Source organism: Anolis sagrei, chromosome 2 (assembly GCF_037176765.1).
Source record: "Anolis sagrei isolate rAnoSag1 chromosome 2, rAnoSag1.mat, whole genome shotgun sequence".
NCBI lineage: Eukaryota > Metazoa > Chordata > Lepidosauria > Squamata > Dactyloidae > Anolis > Anolis sagrei.
Genome location: NC_090022.1, coordinates 245,690,681 through 245,710,394, shown reverse-complemented (window position 1 = coordinate 245,710,394; position 19,714 = coordinate 245,690,681). Strand labels below are relative to the sequence as shown.

General features: G+C 38.3%; 1 protein-coding gene across 1 annotated transcript in view; it reads left to right on the top strand.

The window, feature by feature from the left end:
- WDR36 (WD repeat domain 36) overlaps window positions 1-18,068 on the top strand; it is a 56,672-nt gene extending 38,604 nt beyond the window's left edge. Inside the window, exons 16-23 of the mRNA XM_060761889.2 lie at window positions 578-657; window positions 4,353-4,460; window positions 5,772-5,869; window positions 8,755-8,897; window positions 10,364-10,483; window positions 10,850-10,931; window positions 17,131-17,318; window positions 17,777-18,068. Of these exons, the coding sequence (XP_060617872.2) occupies window positions 578-657; window positions 4,353-4,460; window positions 5,772-5,869; window positions 8,755-8,897; window positions 10,364-10,483; window positions 10,850-10,931; window positions 17,131-17,318; window positions 17,777-17,926 (969 nt within the window). The 3' untranslated portion in view covers window positions 17,927-18,068. The remainder of the gene's footprint in view (window positions 1-577; window positions 658-4,352; window positions 4,461-5,771; window positions 5,870-8,754; window positions 8,898-10,363; window positions 10,484-10,849; window positions 10,932-17,130; window positions 17,319-17,776) is intronic.
- Window positions 18,069-19,714: the final 1,646 nt, after the last annotated feature.

The following is a 19,714-nucleotide window of genomic DNA, read 5'->3' as shown; positions in this document are numbered from 1 at the left end:
CAAGACCCATTCTGGAGAGCCGCACCAGAAGGATACCATGGTCGATGGTATTGAAAACTGCTGAGATGTCCAAGAGTACCAACAAGGACACACTCCTCCGTCAAGCTCTCCGCGGAGGTCACCCACCAATGCAACCAAAGCCATCTCCGTACTGTGACCAGGCCTTAAACCAGACTGTGATGGATCAAGAAAATTATTGGCTAGCATTTGCATTCCATGTTTACTTGTTTATTTTCCCAGTAATTCTAGGCAAATACAGGTGAATTCTGAGAATTATACATTTTTAAGGACATTTTAAAAGAATTTGGAAATGTTTCATGGGTTCACTGAGTCCATTCTATGAAAAACCAGTAAAAGGTTCTGATACTTTTACATAGATGTCTGCATTTGTTAAAATTTTAATATATGCAGTAACTTAGTAGATCAGTGTCCTATATATATCTGATACTTTCAGTATACAAGCCTTTGGCATTGTCACACTAACAGTTTATAATTGTTAAGGTAATACTGTTGAGGAACTAAACTGTTGTCTTACCAATTTGCACTACGATCGCCTAATACAGGTCTTCTATTTTAGACTTTCAGTCCTGATGGTCGTTGGCTACTAACTGCATCCATGGACTGTACCATTCGAACTTGGGATCTACCTTCTGGATGGTAAGTAAATTTACTAATTACTTTCCTATTTAACCATGTTTACCCACCAGTGCTACTTGACATGGTGCATCCTGCTGGTCCATTGGCTGCTAGTTCCTAGCAAGTATTTCAAGGAGAAAGCCAGTTGTAGCCAATGGGGCACAACTATAGTGCTAGATTCTAATAAATCAGGGGGGAAATTACTGCTGGTCTACCACATCAGATAGCCCAAGAAGCATTGCTTTTAACACAGAAATCATATTTGTAATATAGAAGTGGTCTTTGAGAGATTCCTTATGTGTTCAAAAGTGACTTTTGTAACCTCTTATACATGTTATCAGTGTTATTAAATTGAGGTGTCTTCTGAGCCCAAAGATAAAAGAGGTCTAATTGTATCAATGACTGTTCAGCTGATTTGGCCGCTACTGTCCTTTCAAAAATGAGCTTGAGGAACAATTCAGGCTGTTTGCCTAGACAGGATATTGTGTGGATCGAAAAGGCACAATGTAATTTGCTGTTTTTAAAAAATAGGTGAAAGGGAACTGATTAAAAATACAATATGTTTTAAGGCCCCTTAATACAAGACATTAGAGGGGGTGGGGAATTTGACTGTATTTTAGCTTTGTTGGTCTACAAGTGGAGAGCACTGGGTAGTAGAAAACAAGTTGGCATTCTTCCTGTTTCTGGCATTGATCCCTTTTGATATTTAAAATAATTTCTATCTTTGTTCTGTAATTCCAGTTTGTGTCTTGTACTTGTATGCAGTATACCATGCTCCTCTTATTCCGAATTCTATTGGTTCTATATGTTAGCTTTCAACGTTTTATTCCTATATTTTAGATTTCTTCCTCCTCTTGTGATAGACATAATCCTCCCATCCTGGTAACCTCTAGGTTGGGTCTGCAGTACCCATCATCCCCAGTCAGTATGGTCATTAAATTCATTTAAAACTAGGTGTAGTACCCAACATCTGGGGAGTACCATTAACCATTAGCAATTATTGTTTAGTTTCAACTGCTCCAGAGAATGAGTGCCTATTTCTTGGAGTGTTCAAATGCTCCTCACATTGTACATTGGTTTCCATTGCCCATGCAAACATACTATTCTCCAGGATTGTGTGTGTGTGTCAGAAGTGACTTGAGAAACTGCAAGTTGCTTCTGATGTGAGAGAATTAGCTGTCTGTAGGGACATTGCCCAGGGAATGCCCGGATGTTTTGCCATCCTGTGGGAGGCTTCTCTCATGTTACTGCATGGGAAGCTGGAGCTGACAGGCGGGAGCTCATCCCATCTCGCAGATTCGAACTGCCAACCTTCAGGTCAGCAGTTCAACCAGCACAAGGGTTTAACCCATTACATCACCATGGTTCCTCCAGGAATGAAAAATAATAATAATGAGTGTCTGCAGTACTTCTTAGAGCTAATGTCCTAGATACTACATTACCCACATTAAATCAGACCACCTCAAACATACCATCCAGATTTGTTGAAGATCTGACTAACAATTTATGTTATAATAGATCAACTTTCGCCTGTGTTGGGCATTTTTGCTTGAACTTGTTTTTTTCCATTCACCATTGGCATTGACATTTAAATATGTCATCACTTGCTCACACCTGAAACACCTGAAACTGTCTTGTTCTGATAAGATCTTTCGATGCTTCTGGAAATTGCATGTTTGGAATCAAGTGTAGAGGATGCTATGCTGTGCCTGTCAACTAATTAGTCTTGTGTTTTGCATGCTATTGGGTTTTTTTTTTTAAGACATTAGACCAGTGCTATGTAACTCTTGGCCCTTTCCCATGATCTTCATTTGTTTTGCCCCAATACCTATTAGCTCTTGCCAATCTGAACCAAGTTTAAGCATGACTGTGGAATGCTAATTTATCAGTATTAGGAAGACTGACTTTTTCCCATTCCTACCTGAGTACTGACAGTTTAGTAATAAACATGTTATACATTTTTAAATCGTAATATGAAACCAGTAAGTTATTTGCTTCCAGGAAAAAATAATAATGTCATAATAATCCTTCTTAGATACCTTAAAGGTACCAGATCGTGTCTGATTGTGGATGCTAAGCAGGGTTAGCCCTGGTTAGTACTTCGATAGGGGACTGCCAACAAACACTGGGTGCTGTATGCTGTATTTCATAGGAAAAAAATGTCAGAACCACCTCTAAAGTATTCCTTGCCTTAGAAGAATCTATGAAATGTATAAATCAACAAGTGACTTGCACATACATACACACACACATAATTAGATAGGCTGCTTAACTATTTAACAAAAACAGTTAAAGTTTTCTAGATGATGAAAGTGAATTAATACGTTATCCTATAATTCATAAGTGCACATATTGCAGTTTTTCTTTTTACCATGGTTCGAACTTGCAGTGTTAACATACATGTGTAGTGTGAGCCCCCAGAGGATGTTGGAGTGCAGATTCTATAAGCCCTAAGCAGCATTGCTAATAACAAGCAAATTTGACAGTTTAAACCCAGCAATATAAAGGGGGCTGCTAACGAAAGGGAATGCAGTAAAGTTTGAAGAATTAAATTTGATTTACCCATGTTGTATTTGGGATGTTTGCCTCTTGCCCCTTAGTTACAGTTTTTCAGACTACATGTACACCAGTTATGTAAACAAGAATACAGCTAAAAACCTTCTAATCCAATAGAAAGAACTCTTCATGAGTTGGAGAGCCAAGCTTTCTTTTATTACAAATATGATTTACAAAAGTAACTGGGAAGACACCTGTCTCCCAGGAAGATTATTATGGCAAGAAGACTGCCTTGGCCCATCCATTGCTTGCTTTTACCTCTCTCTCTGCCCAAAAGCACACTGATCGTCAACTGGCAGATGTCTCTAGAGCAGGTCCGACAACACACAAAGGGCTTCCCTGCAGCCTGCAAAAGGGACTGGGCTTCCCCTTCTGATTGACCCTTTGCATTCCTGCATTCCTGTTCCTTTAAAAGGCCTAAAAAGGTAAAGGTAGTCCCCTGACATTAAGTCCAGTCATGTCTGACTCTGGGGTATGGTGCTCATCTCCATTTCTAAGCCGAAGAGCCAGCGTTGTCCGTAGACACTTCCAAGGTCATGTGGCCGGCATGACTGCATGGAGCGCCGTTACCTTCCCGCCGGAGCGGTACCTATTGATATACTCACATTTGCATGTTTTCGAACTGCTAGGTTGGCAGAAGCTAGGGCTGACAGCGGAAGCTCATGCCGCTCCCCGGAATCGAACCTGCGACCTTTCGATCAACAAGCTCAGCAGCTCAGTGCTTTAACCCACTGCGCCACCGGGGGCTCCTAGGCTTAAAAGGCCTAGTAGTAGTAACAACAACAACAACTTCTTTATTCTTATACCCTCACCATCTCTCCCCAAAGGGACTTGGGGAATCTTACAAATGGGACGAAATGTCCACAAGAAAAAAAGCAAACACAACCCATAAAACAAAACACATTAAAAAGGAGCTCCTTGAAATACAACAACCAAGATAAAACAGACTAAACATTGGGTATTCAAATGTTCAGGTTGTGCATGCCTGCTCTAGAGTGTAGAGTCAAAGGGAAGCCTTCACTGGCCCCATCCATATATGACTGATACTGGGTCATTTTCAGCTGTAAGGGAAGTTCACATTGCTGATTTTGTAAATCAGCCATAACAGACAAGCACTTTAATTTAGAATATTAACATGATATAATGTTTTTCTCTTGCAGCCTCGTTGACTGTTTTCTTGTAGATTGTGCACCAGTAAGCATCGCTATGTCACCTACTGGAGATTTTCTGGCTTCATGCCATGTAGATGATCTCGGAATTTACCTATGGTAAGTCCACATAATGTGTTTCAAATAAATGCACCCCATAATGTGTTCAACATTCAGCCCAGGACTACCAGACATCAGGCAGTTCTTGGGTTGATCTATGTTAAGATTCAAGTCCTTGCCCTTGGAAAATAATTCTCTGACATCATTTTGTTATTGGATTAGCCAGGTTGTCTGGGATCATTTCCATAATGTAACTAAATATTCCCTGGAAGGTAAATCCATTCATGACATGGAATAATTCAAAAGAGGTACTTCACCTCTACGCCTTTGTGCTCTGTCAGAAATTGTTTCTGAAACTCTCTTGATCTTCAGAAGCTGTTTCCCTTATGATATCTATTGAGGCTATTTATTGTCAAAGGCTTTCATGGCTGGAGTCACTGGGTTGTTGTAGGTTTTTTGGGCAGTATGGCCATGTTCTAGAAGCATTCTCTCCTGACGTTTTGCCTGCATCTGTGGCAGGCATCATCAGAGGTTGAGGGGTCTGTTGGAAACTAGGAAAATTGGGTTTATGTATCTCTGGAAGATCTAGAGTGGTAGAAAGAACTCTTGTCTGTTGGAGCTAGGTGTGAATGTTTCAATTGGCCACCTTGATTAGCATTTGATGGCCTGACAGATTTTAGGTGTGGCTTGTTACTGCCTGGGAAAATCCTTTGTTGAGAGGTGATTAGGTGTTCCTGATTGTTTCTTGTCTGGAGTTCCCCTGTGTTTGAGTTTTGTTCCTTATTTACTGTTATAATTTTAGAGTTTGTTAATACTGGTAGCCAGATTTTATTCATTTTCATGGTTTCTTACTTTCTGTTGAAATTGTCCACATGCTTGTGGATTTCAATGGCTATTGCTTAGGATAACAGATGTAGAGACAGTTATGCATGCTTTTAGATCCCATCAGTAATCTTTTGATTCCCAACCGTTTTACTTTTAGCTTTGAGTAGGCTGGTTGAAGACAGAACTGTTCTTCATGCCACATGATCACAGCTGGTTAATAATCAAGGGAGGTACACATACATTCTCTATCTACTTCTCTGTGATGGGAAAGCCTTCAAAGAAGGACAGACATACACCAGCAAAACTCCAGAGCTTGGACAAGTTACTTTTTGGAACTCAAATTCTCAGTATTGTGAGTCCTCTCTTTGCTAAAATGATCAGTAACCCAAAAGTCTGGTTAAATGCTAAAGCTTTCCTAAGCTCTTCAGAATTTCTTTAGTTATTTGGACAGCTCTCAGCTAATACAGATTGAACCACAAAGAGTATAGATTGCTTGCCTCTCTCCTTTTATCCCCCCAATAATTGGTTTTGTCTTGATTTTTTCAGGTCTAATCGTTCCTTGTATTCACTTGTCTCCTTGCGTCCACTTCCAGCAGATTATGTGCCTTCAGTTGTAATGCTTCCTGGAACTTGCCCAGCTCAAGGTAATAATATGTGTAGATGACATTTGGATCAATCTCATAGAATAAAAGATATAAAATATCTCAACTTTGATTACGCCTAGTCCTGTGGGTAGGGCATTCTTAATTAATCTTAGGAATTCTTAGAGGAAAACCATCCTTCAAGGCTAGGAGGATCTTTATCATTATAGGCCTTTATAGTTGAGAGGCATGGATTGAAGTGTTTCTAGGCATAGTGGGAAGTCAACATCCACACTAAAGTGATGTGTTAGATTTATTTACCTTATCACTGGCAGCATTGTATCAACTAACAGTAGTCAAAATAATCACTCTAATGTTAATAGCCACAACCTAGTGTTAGTGGCAAGAAGATATGCTTGAAATCTTCCAGGTTTAGATTAAGACTATAACATCAATTTTATTGGGAATGGCAAAAGATAATTTCATAAATTCTTCTAGTTGCAACTGCAAATGCTACAATAGATTACAAACCTGAGAAATCCCCTCTGCTGATATATTAGAGCTGCCAATATTGTGTGAATTTTCAGGTATAGACAAGTCCTACATGTCATCATTTGTTGGCAAGTTAAAGAAGCTACGTTCTGAGATGGAGAGGAGGCAAGCCCAAGTAATAGTCTGGTATCTCGTGTGTTTGTGGAACAGCTGGTAAAATAGGAGTGATTGAGAGATGAGTGTCATTGTTTCCATAGCGTGACAACTTGCTTACAGACTTTATGCAGAAAATTACAAGGAAAGGTTGCACGAAAATGCGTAATGAAACTGGAAGCAGTCCAGTTTGATGTCTAGGCAGAAAGTTCAAATGTCGTGTCGTGTCTGGATTCAGGCCTCTAAGTTAACTTGTATCTATTCATTCTGTGAATCATAAATTTCAGTAAAAGTTGTGAAAGTTATGTTTTTGTTGCTACTGATACTAAGTTTTTCATTTTTTGCTTTTAATTTTATAAGAATGATTTAAACATTATCAAAAATATGTATTGAGATACTGCAGTATGGATACAATGTCATAATTCACTAATGTTTGTGCCTTCAAGTTACTTGTTAATTTATGGAGACCCCCTGAATTTCGTGGAGGTTTCAGAGGTGGTTTGCCATTACCTTCCCTGTGAATTACAGCCTACAGGAACTAGTATCCCCTGCTGGCCCCCATCCAAGTACTAGCCTTGCCTGACCCTGTTTATCCTCTAAAAATTCATTTGGGATTTGGAGCACTAGGTGGCTGATTCCATTCAGATGCAACATAAATAGATTTGCATATCATAAACTCGTCCTGTGCTTTCCTCCCTTTAGGTGCATGAAAAAAATCAGATAATATTTTCTTTTTGTGGAATTAGCCTAATTTTTCAAAATCCAATTCTCACATGAACAGAAAGTGAGTTGAAATCTTCTGAACAGGGGCATAAACAGCAAAACAAAGCTTCCCTATGCTGTCCAAAACCTATATATATATGGCCGGAGTTACATTAAAAATGTACTTGTGGAAACAAGGACTGGTGAGAAAGCTTCAGTTGAGACCCTTTTTACCATGGTAATTCTTCCAGGAATGAATTTTCCTTGCGAGGGGTAGATTTCCTCACTTCCTGTTGTCTCACCACAGTTATTAACTCTGAGTCGTTTGTAAGTCATATGTTTCTAACTAGGGGTCTGCCTGTATAATTGGGAGCAAAGATTTCTATCTCATATGTGCACTAGAGTAAGAAAAATGGGAAGCACATTAGCCTGGAGAATTAGTCATCTGTGGTTTAGTGTTTTGTCTAAACTCAGCCTGTGTGTGGAAAGATGGGATTAAAGTAGGTTGAACAAAATGTGGTGCTACTACTGTTTTGTTGAGGGCTACTAGAAATATTAGGATATGTCCCTCATTTTTTCTTTCAGATCCAAACAGAAAAACACTATTGGCTCTTAATAACTCAAAGAGGGATAAAATTAAATGAGAAACTGGTTTCAAGCAGACTAATGGAGTTCCCAAAGGCCAAGTTTAATAGTTTCTTAATCTTACACACAGAGAGCAGATATAGAAATCGAGATGCTTGTACTCACCCCCACATATGCATTTTAGTCTTTATACAAATTATTAAATTGTTCCTTGTTTTAAGAGGGACTTGTAGAAAGGACTGCCATTGTTGCAGCAGTCAGTGGAATTGCAGAATGGAGAATTGTCTTAAGTTTCCCAGCACCTGAAACCTCCCAGTTTGGTGTATTGACTTGGGTTCTGGGCTAAGACTCCAGAATTCCAGGTATGAATCCCTGCTTGAGTATGAAGCCAACTGGGTGACTTCTTTACTATTACCGTGGCCTACATTTTGAGGGATAAAACTGTATTGTGCCTTGTTCTTAGAGGAAATACAGGACATAATAGACATCAGGCAAATAGGTAAACCAGTGAGACCACCCTTTATTTCTACCATTCTTTGCAAGGAAGATCCAGCAGTGGCCATGATGGGGTGAGGTTACATAGCCAAGTATGTCGTCCATGCAATTATGCAATCCTTAACAAAGAAGATATTTTGTTTCTACGAGTTCTCCAGGGTGTCAAAGCAGACATAATAAATTCATTCCTATAAAAAGAACTGGGGGGGAAAGCAAACCTGAAACAGAAATTGTAATGCTCTAAAAGTCATCCTCTTGCATAGCTTTTAGAAGTGACAGCAAATTTGTCTTAATCTTTCATTCATCATTTAATCCTGCTAAAGAAGAAAGCCATAGGAAAAATAGGTATTCATATCTCTACTTGTAAACATATTTGTTGAAAAGTCTTTTTGAAGTTCCTGTGATCAAGAACCCTAAAATAACTTGTAGGTTCCCAGTAGTTGTACAATCAATGAGATACATGTTGTTGCAATTGATTTTTCTCAGTCTTGATTCTGTATTAAAAATATTTCAATTCAAAGATGTGGATGTCACAGAAGAGGAAGAAACAAGTGATGAAATGGTAGAATATGATTCTCCAGATCAGCTGGGGGAAGCCTTAGTGACCCTTTCTACATTGCCAGAATCTCGATGGAAGAATCTTCTCAACCTTGATATTATAAAGGTAATGTACTCTTTCTGCACATTGGAAGGGTGGTTCCTCTGCACGGTCCCTCTGATAATTTCTGCAGTGCCTGAAAGGCATCTAGGGCAAAAATATATCAAGAATACTATTGATTTTCATCTATTTTGATTTCCCCCCTGACATGAATGGAAATTATTGGGATTTTAAAATGTCTCATTGAGTTAAAAAGATGTCCAATTAATACAATAAATTAATATAAGTCGTTCTTTTTTTGTAATTGCCAATTCTGTAATTACATTTTTCACATGGAGGTGCATATGAATTTGGACTGGGACAGTAAAATATCCCCAGGCTACTGTTTCTGGTTCATTTGCTATAATTACTCTAGATGTTGTTTAATCCTTTTTTAGAAAAGTCTTAAATTGCTTCTTACACTGTGGGTTTCAACTTTAAATGAGGTCCTCTTAGTTTTGAGTCTCCTTGTAGAGACAAAAAGCAGGTTATAAATAAACATAATAATAATAACAACCACAACAATAAATAAGTTTTTTTTCATGTCAGGAGTGACTTGAGAAACTGCAAGTTGCTTCTGGTGTGAGAAAACTGGACGTCTGCAAGGACATTGCCCAGGGGACGTCTGAATGTTTTATCATCCTATGGGAGGCTTCTCTCATGTCCCCGCATGGGAAGCTGGAGCTGACAGATGAGAGCTCACCCCACTCCCTGGATTCGAATCGCCGACCTTTCAGTTAGCAGTCCTTCTGGCACAAAGGTTTAACTCAGTGGTTCCCAGCATTTTTTAACCAGGGAATACTCTGCAACATTAGTAACAAAAGGGTTATGAATCAGTTTTTGGTCAACTGTAGATTCAATTTGGTTATTTGGGGGGCCGATTCAGAAAATTGCATTGGATGGACCACATAAGCTGTTGTTTCTGATACAAAACATATGCCATGCAGTTGTCACCATCTGCTCACCCGCAGAAAACCATATTTAATAAGCCCCAGCAGTATAAGAGGGTTTTCAAGACCCGTCACTCTCGTTGCAATGGTGTAGTAACTGTGAGACCATATTTTAGTTCTTGTGGACCACTTTTTTAATCCATTGCACCACCGGGGACTCCAACAACTAGTTCATTGATAGGGTTGCAAAATAATTGGCAACAGTGAAAGGCTTCTGAACGCCATGCATTTACATAAACCTGTTAGCAACATTGTGCAGTTTTTACAGTGAATTTTGCAAAAATGCTTCAGCTGTACTTTATAAAAAGGGAAATCAACTTGTTTAGCAAGTCTTGCAAATGCTGATTTATCAGTAAATGCTCTATTTGTATACCTATTTTATATACCTATATACCTGGAATCGTTTAAAGATTTCTCAGGCAGAAAGGGATTGCGAGTGGAAAACATTTAAATAGCCCTGGTCTAAGTTATAAGTGTTGTGTTCAATTCCAATTTTACTGTGACAGTTTCTTGATTCTGATTGTGTCAATCTCTAATTAACAGCAAAAGAATAAACCCAAAGAACCACCCAAAGTGCCAAAATCTGCACCATTCTTCATCCCCACGATTCCTGGTCTTGTACCAAGATATGCTTCTGTTGAACATGAAAATGATGGACAGCAGGTAAAAAAGGAAGCATGTTGAAAGTATGTTCAGCATGTAGAACTCCACTGAGACATTAGAAATATTTCTGCTGTTATTTTTTTGGTCGCAAGTGGATCCATTTCGTGTTTTTTCTGGTTTTCTGGTTTTTTCTTTGTTTTATAAGTTGTAATCTACATCCTTTCTCTTGTGAGTGGTCTTGCAACAACAACAAAAAAAAGAACCATGGAAAGTATGTTCATCTTAGTAGCTGAAAGTCCTAATTATGACAGGGACAAAATGTGTCACTGTTTAGTATTGCCTTGTAATATGAGAATACAGTGTGTATAATAACAGATTTCAAAAATATTCAGTCTATAATACTTTTCTGATTCATTTTCTTTTCAGTCAAAAATAGTTAACCTTGGAGTATTGGCACAGAAATCTGAATTCCACATACAGCTTGAAGAAGCCCTGGTAAACAGCAACTGTAAGTTATAGCGTAAAATGTCAAATTTACTGCTTGATGTGAATTCTTACTCTTTGGCGTAGAAGAGAAAAAGAGTGGAGATGCGCACCATTAAAATAGATTATTTTTTTAAAAGGCTGAAACAAATAATCTTCCAACTAGATAATGTCGTATCTTATCCTAGTTCGTTAGGAAATGCAATTTCAGTACTGTATAATGTAAGTTCAGCCCTTGAACATCTAGCTTCTTCGGTAGAGGTTTAACCAAAGATATACCAGACAGATTATTTCCCTATGCTGTTCTATATATTTGACATTAAACATCACAAGTCCCCTTGGCCTTTAGCATTACTTTTTAGCTTTATTTTATTATGGCAATATTTTCTACTCTTAAAAAAGGTAACAATCTGTGGTTCAGTTCGTTTATGTTCCATCTATGCCTTCTGTCTGTCTGGTTTTGTCTCCAATAATTATATATGGGTGTCTTCTGACATATATCAGTTGCAGTAAGGAGAAGAATAGTCAATCTGTTCATTAATCTATGCATTTCTATTATAGGGGGTACGCTTGTTACAAAACAATATACCATATATACTTGAGTATAGGCCGACCTGAATATAAGCCGAGGCATCCAATTTTACCACAAAAAACTGGGAAAACTCACTGACTTGAGTATAAGCCAAGGGTGGGAAATGCAGCAACTAGTGGTAAATTTCAAAATAAAAATAGATACCAATAAAATTACATTAAGTGAGGCATCAGTAGGTTAAATATTTTTTAATATTTCAAAGAAAAACAGTATACTAGCTCTGTAAGTGGAAAAGAAGGGTCAACAAAAACAATATGGTATCAACAATAACTTAATAATAATAATATCAAGAAAACTTCATTTGTATCCTGCCCTATCTTCCCATGGAGACCCAGGCTGGCTTCCAACATAGTAACAGGCAAACATTCAATGCCTATATAAACAATGCATAGCTAGATATAGATATTTAATTATATATACTAATTTCGCATTTCCTCTGAAACATTTGCAAATCTTCTCTCTTTATATGTGCATTTCCCCTGCAATATTTGCAAACCCTATTTATATCCATATCTATCTAGACATGCCTATATATATTTATTTGTGTATTTCCCCCCGTAATATTTGCAAGCCCTAAATATTTATATGCATATATATCTATCCTGATATCACTCTCAATATAGATTATTATATCTATTTAGGATTTGCAAAGACTTGCAAACATGGAAAAGAAAACACACTGTTAAGGGAGGTAAGAGGAGAGAGAAATGTATCCTACATTGCAAGCAATGGCCTCCAGACTCTGCTGCCTGGCCTTGACTCATTATAAGGCGAGGGAGGCTTTTTCAGCTCCAAAAAAGGGCTGAAAAACTAAATGTGGAAGCTGACATCCAATTCCACTAATTGGGCATTCTGGAGCTCACAACTGTTTGACATATTTAATCATTTCTTTAATTTCGTCATATATATTTTAATGCAACATTTAAGCTTTATCATTTTTATCTTTTAAATAGGGCTAAAAGGAAGACAGGCTGTTAAAATTTCCTGTAAATATTATTCAAAGGCATGAAATCTTAATTCATTGTGTGAGCGTGAGGCATCTGGACATTATTTATGTCAGATCTCTTGAATAGACCGAAAAACAAACAAGCCCCATAAGAAATCGTTCCTGTAATACAGAGAACAGGAATGCATAAAATGTCCAGCATTAGAACTCTTTAAAGGACTGACAAAGCATAATAAATAGAGAGGTAGCACTCACAAGATCTCTCAGCAAAGCCAGGCTGTCTTCTGCAACTCTTTTCAATCATTCCAAAAAAACTGCTAAAAGGGACTGAGAAATCTTCAGAGCAGGTTTTCAATGTCATAAAAATCATAGCAGTAGTACAAAAGTTACACCAAGTTAGTCCTGAGATTCTTCTGGTTTTAGGTGTATTTAACATCACTGTTCTTTTATTCTTGGAGTTGTTATGTAGGAATTTTCTATTACACACACATTAATTTATAGATATTTGATCTTGTACTTATTCTGATCTGTTTATTATTCCATTTGGAATCAATCCCAATTTAGGAAGGAATTGTGCCTGGGTGGCAGAGTACTTATTTTGCATGCAGAAATCCCAGTTTTAATCTCTTGTACCTCAGAATAGGAGTGAATGTGGCTCCTGTCTGAAACCCTGGTGGATCGGTATCATAAATCCAGTCTCTATAAATACCTCGTCCAAGATCAGTTAGTTCCCTATATCAAAATAGATACATTTACCAATAAAAAGCACACTTTTTGATTGGCTGGGGAGAAGAGGTTGATTTGTATTCTTCAGAAAAAAATTAAAAAGTAATAATAGAAAACTATTTGGATCAGTTGAAATTGTTGGAGGTGTCTAAAAAGTAATTGGATCAGAGAGAAGACTAAATATTGACAAATAATATGCAGCTAATGAGTTTTACACATAGCATCTTTTTTACTATGTTTATGTTTTGTACGAAGTTTGATACCTCTGGTTTTCTCGGTCCATGATTTCATCTAGTGTTATGTTTGGAATAGCTTCCAATTACTGTCAAGAATATGACCTGCTTATATAGCTGGGTCTGCCTCCATTGTCCACTTTGTCTCATTAAAATAGGTTTCTTAAATGTGTAGATTTATGTTTGATTTTCTGTCCTATAAAAATTCAGTACTATTTCTTTAACAGTTATTTGGTTACCGCAGTATTTTCTCATAATTTGACTAATTTCTAAATAAAGCTAACCATTAAAGAGAATCCTTGGTTAAGCTTCTGTTAAGGTTTTCTTTGATGCATTATGCATTGTGAATCTGAAACCTTCTGCATTGCCTCAGAAGGGAGGAATGCTTATTAAATTGACTGAATAAGTTCAAATTTTCCTCAGAGACACATTGAAGGAGGCTTTTCATGAGAATTTACTGATAGTTTATTATATGAGTATGAGTATGAGTGTATGTGTTTGTTGCAAATACCTTAAATCCATTGGATAGGGCAAGCCTATTGAATCCATTTGCTGGATGAAAAGTGGCATACCTTCTCTGTGAGCAACTGTATGGGACAATGTGATTACCCCATAGATTATTGGAGGACTATTCCCATTCATCACATCCCACCTTTTTTCTTTACTTTTATTTATTCAATAAGCCCACTGTTTTATTTTATTTTTTTATTTCAACACTCCACCTTACCCTTGTGACAAGATCCAAGGTAACTTACAAAACAAAACAATATTATATTAAAAGTTCTATTCTATCAAAAGTTTTCCAAGAATCAAAAGGCCTTGGAGCAGGAGGTTCTAATGCTGGTCCTCCATCTGTTGGCTTGGGCCCTGCTCCTGTAGCTATGTAGATGGTTTTCTCAACAGGTAGATTGGTGGCAGAGGGAGGCCACAGCAAATAGATGGGGAGAGCAGCTACAGACCCTCTTCTATGGAGTGCTGGGGATGTCAGTGGTGCCTCTTCTGCCTGAAATGTTCCTATGTCCTTAAGGTAGCAACAAAGGGGATTTTGTAGGTTCTTTTTTCCTCCTGGACTATTGTAAGCTTAGAAAAGCCTTTTGTTTTTCAAACTGGAAGTCAACTTTCTGTTTGAAAAAAAAAAAAGCTGTTTCTGTGCCAAAGCCATCCTGCCTTCTCTCTCCCCCCCCCCCCCCCCCCCCGGCAAATCTGGGCATGTATTCTGTTTCAAATAACACAAAGATAAAAGTAGGTAAAGATTTCCATTGACATTAAGTCTGGTTGTGTCTGACTCTGGGGGGTGTTGCTCGTCTCAATTTCTAAGCCAAAGAGCCAGTGTTGTCCGTAGATACCTCCAAGGCCATGTGGCCAGCATGACTGCATGGAGCACGGTTACCTTCCTGCAGAAGCAGTACCTATTGATCTACTCACATTTGCATGTTTTTGAACTGCTAGGTTGCCAGAAGCTGGGCCTAATAGCCAGAGCTCACCCCCCTCCCTGGATTCGAACTGCTGACCTATCGGTCAGCAAGTTTAGCAGCTTAGCGGTTTAACCTACTGCGCCACTAGAGGGCACAATAACACAAAGAATAAATGTTTATCTCAAAAATTGAAGGATATTTTTGGAGGATTTAAAAGGCATTGTTTTGCACTTTCTCCAGTTCATGGACTTTCCACCCCCTTCATGTGATTGAAAGAGTAATTGCCCCGTCTTACTGTCTGTGACCTGATATCACCTTATGATGAGCACAGGTCTGAAGGGGCAGCTTGTTATACTCACAAAGCCTCCACCATGTTTATGGGGCTTCATAGATTCCCCCTCATATGTTACTCCAGAGATTGGCCATGCAACCTTCCTTCCATTTAATAATGGAAATGGGGTATATGGATCTAATCCACTGTTGTGTAACAAAATGCCCTTTCCTTCTGGCCGTACTACAGAGAATTCTCAGTCCACCAGTTCAGATGAAACAGTGAGATAGGCAGTAGAAATTATTTCATTGTGGATGAGGAACAGCACTGGACACAACCTTCACTTATGCGAAATGAATGAAGATGAAAGACTTGTAGTATTCAGAATAAATTAGTGCCCAACAGCTTAAGCTGTCAGGTAAATAGCCTTATAAATGGACAAAGAAGAGCTTCCTTTCTGGTCACATTACTTAATGGTTACTTTGTGGATTGCCCCAAGTATCTTGAAATGATTTTTTGGGAAAGCAAAACTAGTTTAGTGGTTAGAATTATTAAAATAAACACATACTCCTATTTAGGAACAAAGTTTGCCTCCTCACCATACTGACTGATTTCGTTGGGGTTTTTTTTTTTTTTTTTTGGTGGGGGGCAGTCTATAGTTGCATTCCATAAAGAGATGGGGCAAAAACAGATGCTGCAGATTTCTACTTTACAGCCCTTTAAAACTAAATCAGCCATTTAAAAAAATCCAAATGTAAAAACCAATTTGGTAGTTGTGGTAGCAAACGCTGTAAAATGTATTTATTTTAAAAAGAAGATCAATTTTACACAGTTGAGAAGCAAGCCTGTCACTTCTTCGGGTTATATAATTCTGCAGAGCTGTTTTTGATTACTGGTTGGAAAATGTGAGTATTCATAATATGACCTCTTGGCTACAGATGAGACTAAATCAAGGATGGGCTAACTTCAATTTTCCTTGCCTCAGAAATGAACTAAAACTCTTTAGATAGTCCTGTTTATTCATGTTCTCAAGTTTTTAAACCTTGGCTCATAGTGCTACTGAGTAAAAATAATAGTAAAGAAATAATGCCTGGAGTTTAACAGGCAAACAGCTTGGAAGTCAATGGATGTTGAATATAAATGTGTGGAGTGTTCTGAGGAAGCTGCCCCAAAATGTCCCAACTGCAGATAAAAATAAAAATGGGATCCTTGTAGTTGCACACTGTTGTTTTGCCCTCTTATAGCTGGGCATTTATTTATTTATTTATCATATCAAAAGCGAATCAAGGGTACAGTTGTAATGTATTTAAAAAACACAAAGTTTTAAAATTTGTCATCATATGTCCTTAGAACAGAAGCTGGCCACTTGGAGTGCCTCTGGTGTTGCTATAAGAAGGTCCTCCATTATGCATGTGGCAGGGCTCAGGTTGCATTGCAATAGGTGTACTGTGGTTTGCTGTTCTCCACACTCGCATGTCATGGACTCCACTTTGCAACCCCATTTCTTAAGTTTGGCTCTGCCAAAGCGCAGTCTGTTCAGTGCCTTCCAAGTCGCCCAGTCCTCAGTGTGCCCAGGGGGGGTCTCTCATTCGGTATCAGGCACTAATTGAGGTGCTGGGTTTTAGACTGCCACTTTTGGACTCTTGCTTGCTGAGGTATTCCTGTGAGTATCTCTGTAGATCTCAGAAAGCTATTTCTTGATTGAAGACATACCTGGGCATGATGTTCATTAGAAAGTAAACAACAGAAATCCCAATGCAAAGAAGAAATTTCCACTTGACTTTTTTAGTTTTTTTCTCCTTCTTGCTTTTACAACATAGGCATCTTTAGTTTACTACTGGAGAGAAAGATTTTTATTTTATTTTATTTTTGCAGAAAAACATCGAAGAATACACTATAACACTATGTACTCGCCTTGTGAACGGATGCCTTAGTCTAAATATGAATATTGCAGGGTAGCGGGTTGTTTACCATGAGATAGTATCTTAACATTTCTAGAATGCTTTATAGAACTATAACTCTTATTTTGCTGTTTTGACAGATAATTCTCCTGTTAGTATTCTGAAAGGCTTGGGACCATCAAACATTGAGACGGAGCTGCGAGGTTTGGCGCCTGAAGGCGGTGGGTCCATTGAGGTGATGCAGAGCTTTCTGAGAATGATTGAGGCCATGCTGAACACCAAGTGCGACTTTGAATTGGCACAAGCCTACCTTGCATTGTTTCTTAAGGTAAATGCATGTTTCAGTGATTTTGCCAGAAATATGACTTGAAGCACAATTTGCTCTGCAGAGAACAATCTTCACTTCGTGCTTTGAAAATGGCTCCTTGGAGAGGCAGGAAAAAATGTTTGATAACATCCATTCTCTTTCTGATTGGATCTTGTTCTACCATTTTGGGAACTGTTTTCACCACTCAAACAGGAATTGAGTAATTTAGCATTGCTTCCCTTAATAGCATTGCATCTTAGGAGTTATTGATCTAAGTTGATGCTCCCTGGCAGAGGTATATTAAGCACATACATTTTAGACCGATTAATTTGTCAATTGACAGTGTTAAGGAGAATGTCAGATTTTATTAGCGTAGGCAGATATGTAGTTATATGACTAATGCACTGGTTAACTAAGAATTGGGTTTCTTGAAATTTGATCTCTATATTTTAACAATGATTTTTTTGTTTCCATTTCAGTTGCACTTTAAAATCCTCTCCTCAGAGCCAACTTTGCTGGCAGAAATATCAAGGCTGTCACCGCAGCTGGAAGAAACACGGATCCATTTACAGACGCTTTTCAACCAAAGCCTTTGCATTTTGAATTATATTAAAACAGCTGTGTTATAAAAGTATCTTTTGTTCTGTAAAAAAACAAGACATTGAATTCCCAGTTTCTTATAAAAATGTGTCTAATAATGGATGTTATACATCAGGTTTTATAAAGTAAGCTGTACAATATGACTTCAATATATTTTGTTTCCAAATTTAAGTATGACTGTGTTACCTTTACAAGTTTGTAATGATTGTTTTTGTCCTACATTAAGCCATATTTAATACGATGACACACACAACATCAAATAATAAATCTGGATTGTAATTTCTTAAAAACTGGTATCTGCTGAATGATCAGGGATGGAACCAGCGTGGTATTGTGAATAGAACATTGGAGTATGGCTCGAGACCAGGGTTCGAATCCTTGGCTCAGCCATGAAAACCATGGAGTGATCCTGGGCAAGACCCACACTCTCAGCTTTTCAAAAAGGCAAAAATAAACCCCATCTGAACAAATTTCCAATTATGCCAAGTAATACAGTTACCATAAATTACAAACAGTTTGAAAGTACACAGCAGTATGCTGGGCAGATGCAGACCTGATCTGTCTTGAAAGACTGAAAGACAATAAAAATGGCATGTGCCAAAGATACAGATATCTGTATTATGAAGAAAGACTGCTTTGTAGGTTAAAAAGATAGGTGTAAGATTTAATTGTTTTGCTTGCAATCAACACATTTATATGATAACTCTTTGCCCTTCTTTTAGGTCAGTGGTTCCCTACCTTTTTTTTTAAATCAGGGATCACTTTGACCAGAGACCACTTGACCAGGAACCACTTTGACTAGGGACCACTTGACCAGTGACTACTTGACCAGGGAGCACTCTCCAACATTAATACCAAAAGGGTTACTAATCAGTTTTTGGTAATCTTTAGATTTGGTTTGGTTATTTGGGGTGCTGATTCAAAAAATTGCATTGTATAGACCACCTCAACTCTAGTTTCTGATACAGAGCATATGCCATCTGCTCACCCATAGAAAACCATATTTAATAAACCTAAGCAGTATAAGAGGGTTTTGTGAGACCATTCGCTCTCATTGCAACAGTATAGTAACGGTGTGGCCACAGACCATATTTTAGTTCTTGGGAATCACTGGTGGTCCATGGGCCACACGTTGGGAACCACTGTTTTAGGTAGACATGTTTTAGGTAGACATGGGAACCACTGTTTTAGGTAGACTTCTTTGTTAATGAGCAAATACCATTATCAGGTTTATTTCTTTTAACTAATCTAGGCATTGTCATACTTTCTAGCTGTCAATGTGAGCATTATGTTTGCATATAATGTAATTCAGGTTTGTGTTTCTTTAAAAAATGCTAACTAGGAGCATCAACCACAGAAGGCTATCACTTTTCTTACTATCACTTCTCTTGCCTGCTTCTCTTCAAAATCACTCTATCCCTCCTGAGGAGAGGAAACCTGTGCACACATGCCAGGTTCCCTCAGGAGGGATAGAGAATGAGAGAGTGGCGTTGGCGTCGCACCTGGCGTTGGGGGCATTCCCAGGATAGAGTGGAGAATGACAGGTTCCTCTCAGGAGAGAGAGAAAGTGACTTTGGAGAGAAGCAGGCAGGGGGAGATAGCCATCAATCCAGCAGAGGCAGCAAGTGCGAGGGAAGAGAGCGAGCCGCTCGGGCTAGTTAAGCACAGGAACACACACACATGTGCGTTCTATCTCTTGCTTCTCTCTGAAGCTCCGCCCCTGCCAGGCTCAACATCACTCAAAATCTCTGGCATAATTTATGCCAGTATCCTGTCCCTTCTTAAGAAAAGGGAGGGGGGAAAGGAGGAGGATGGTT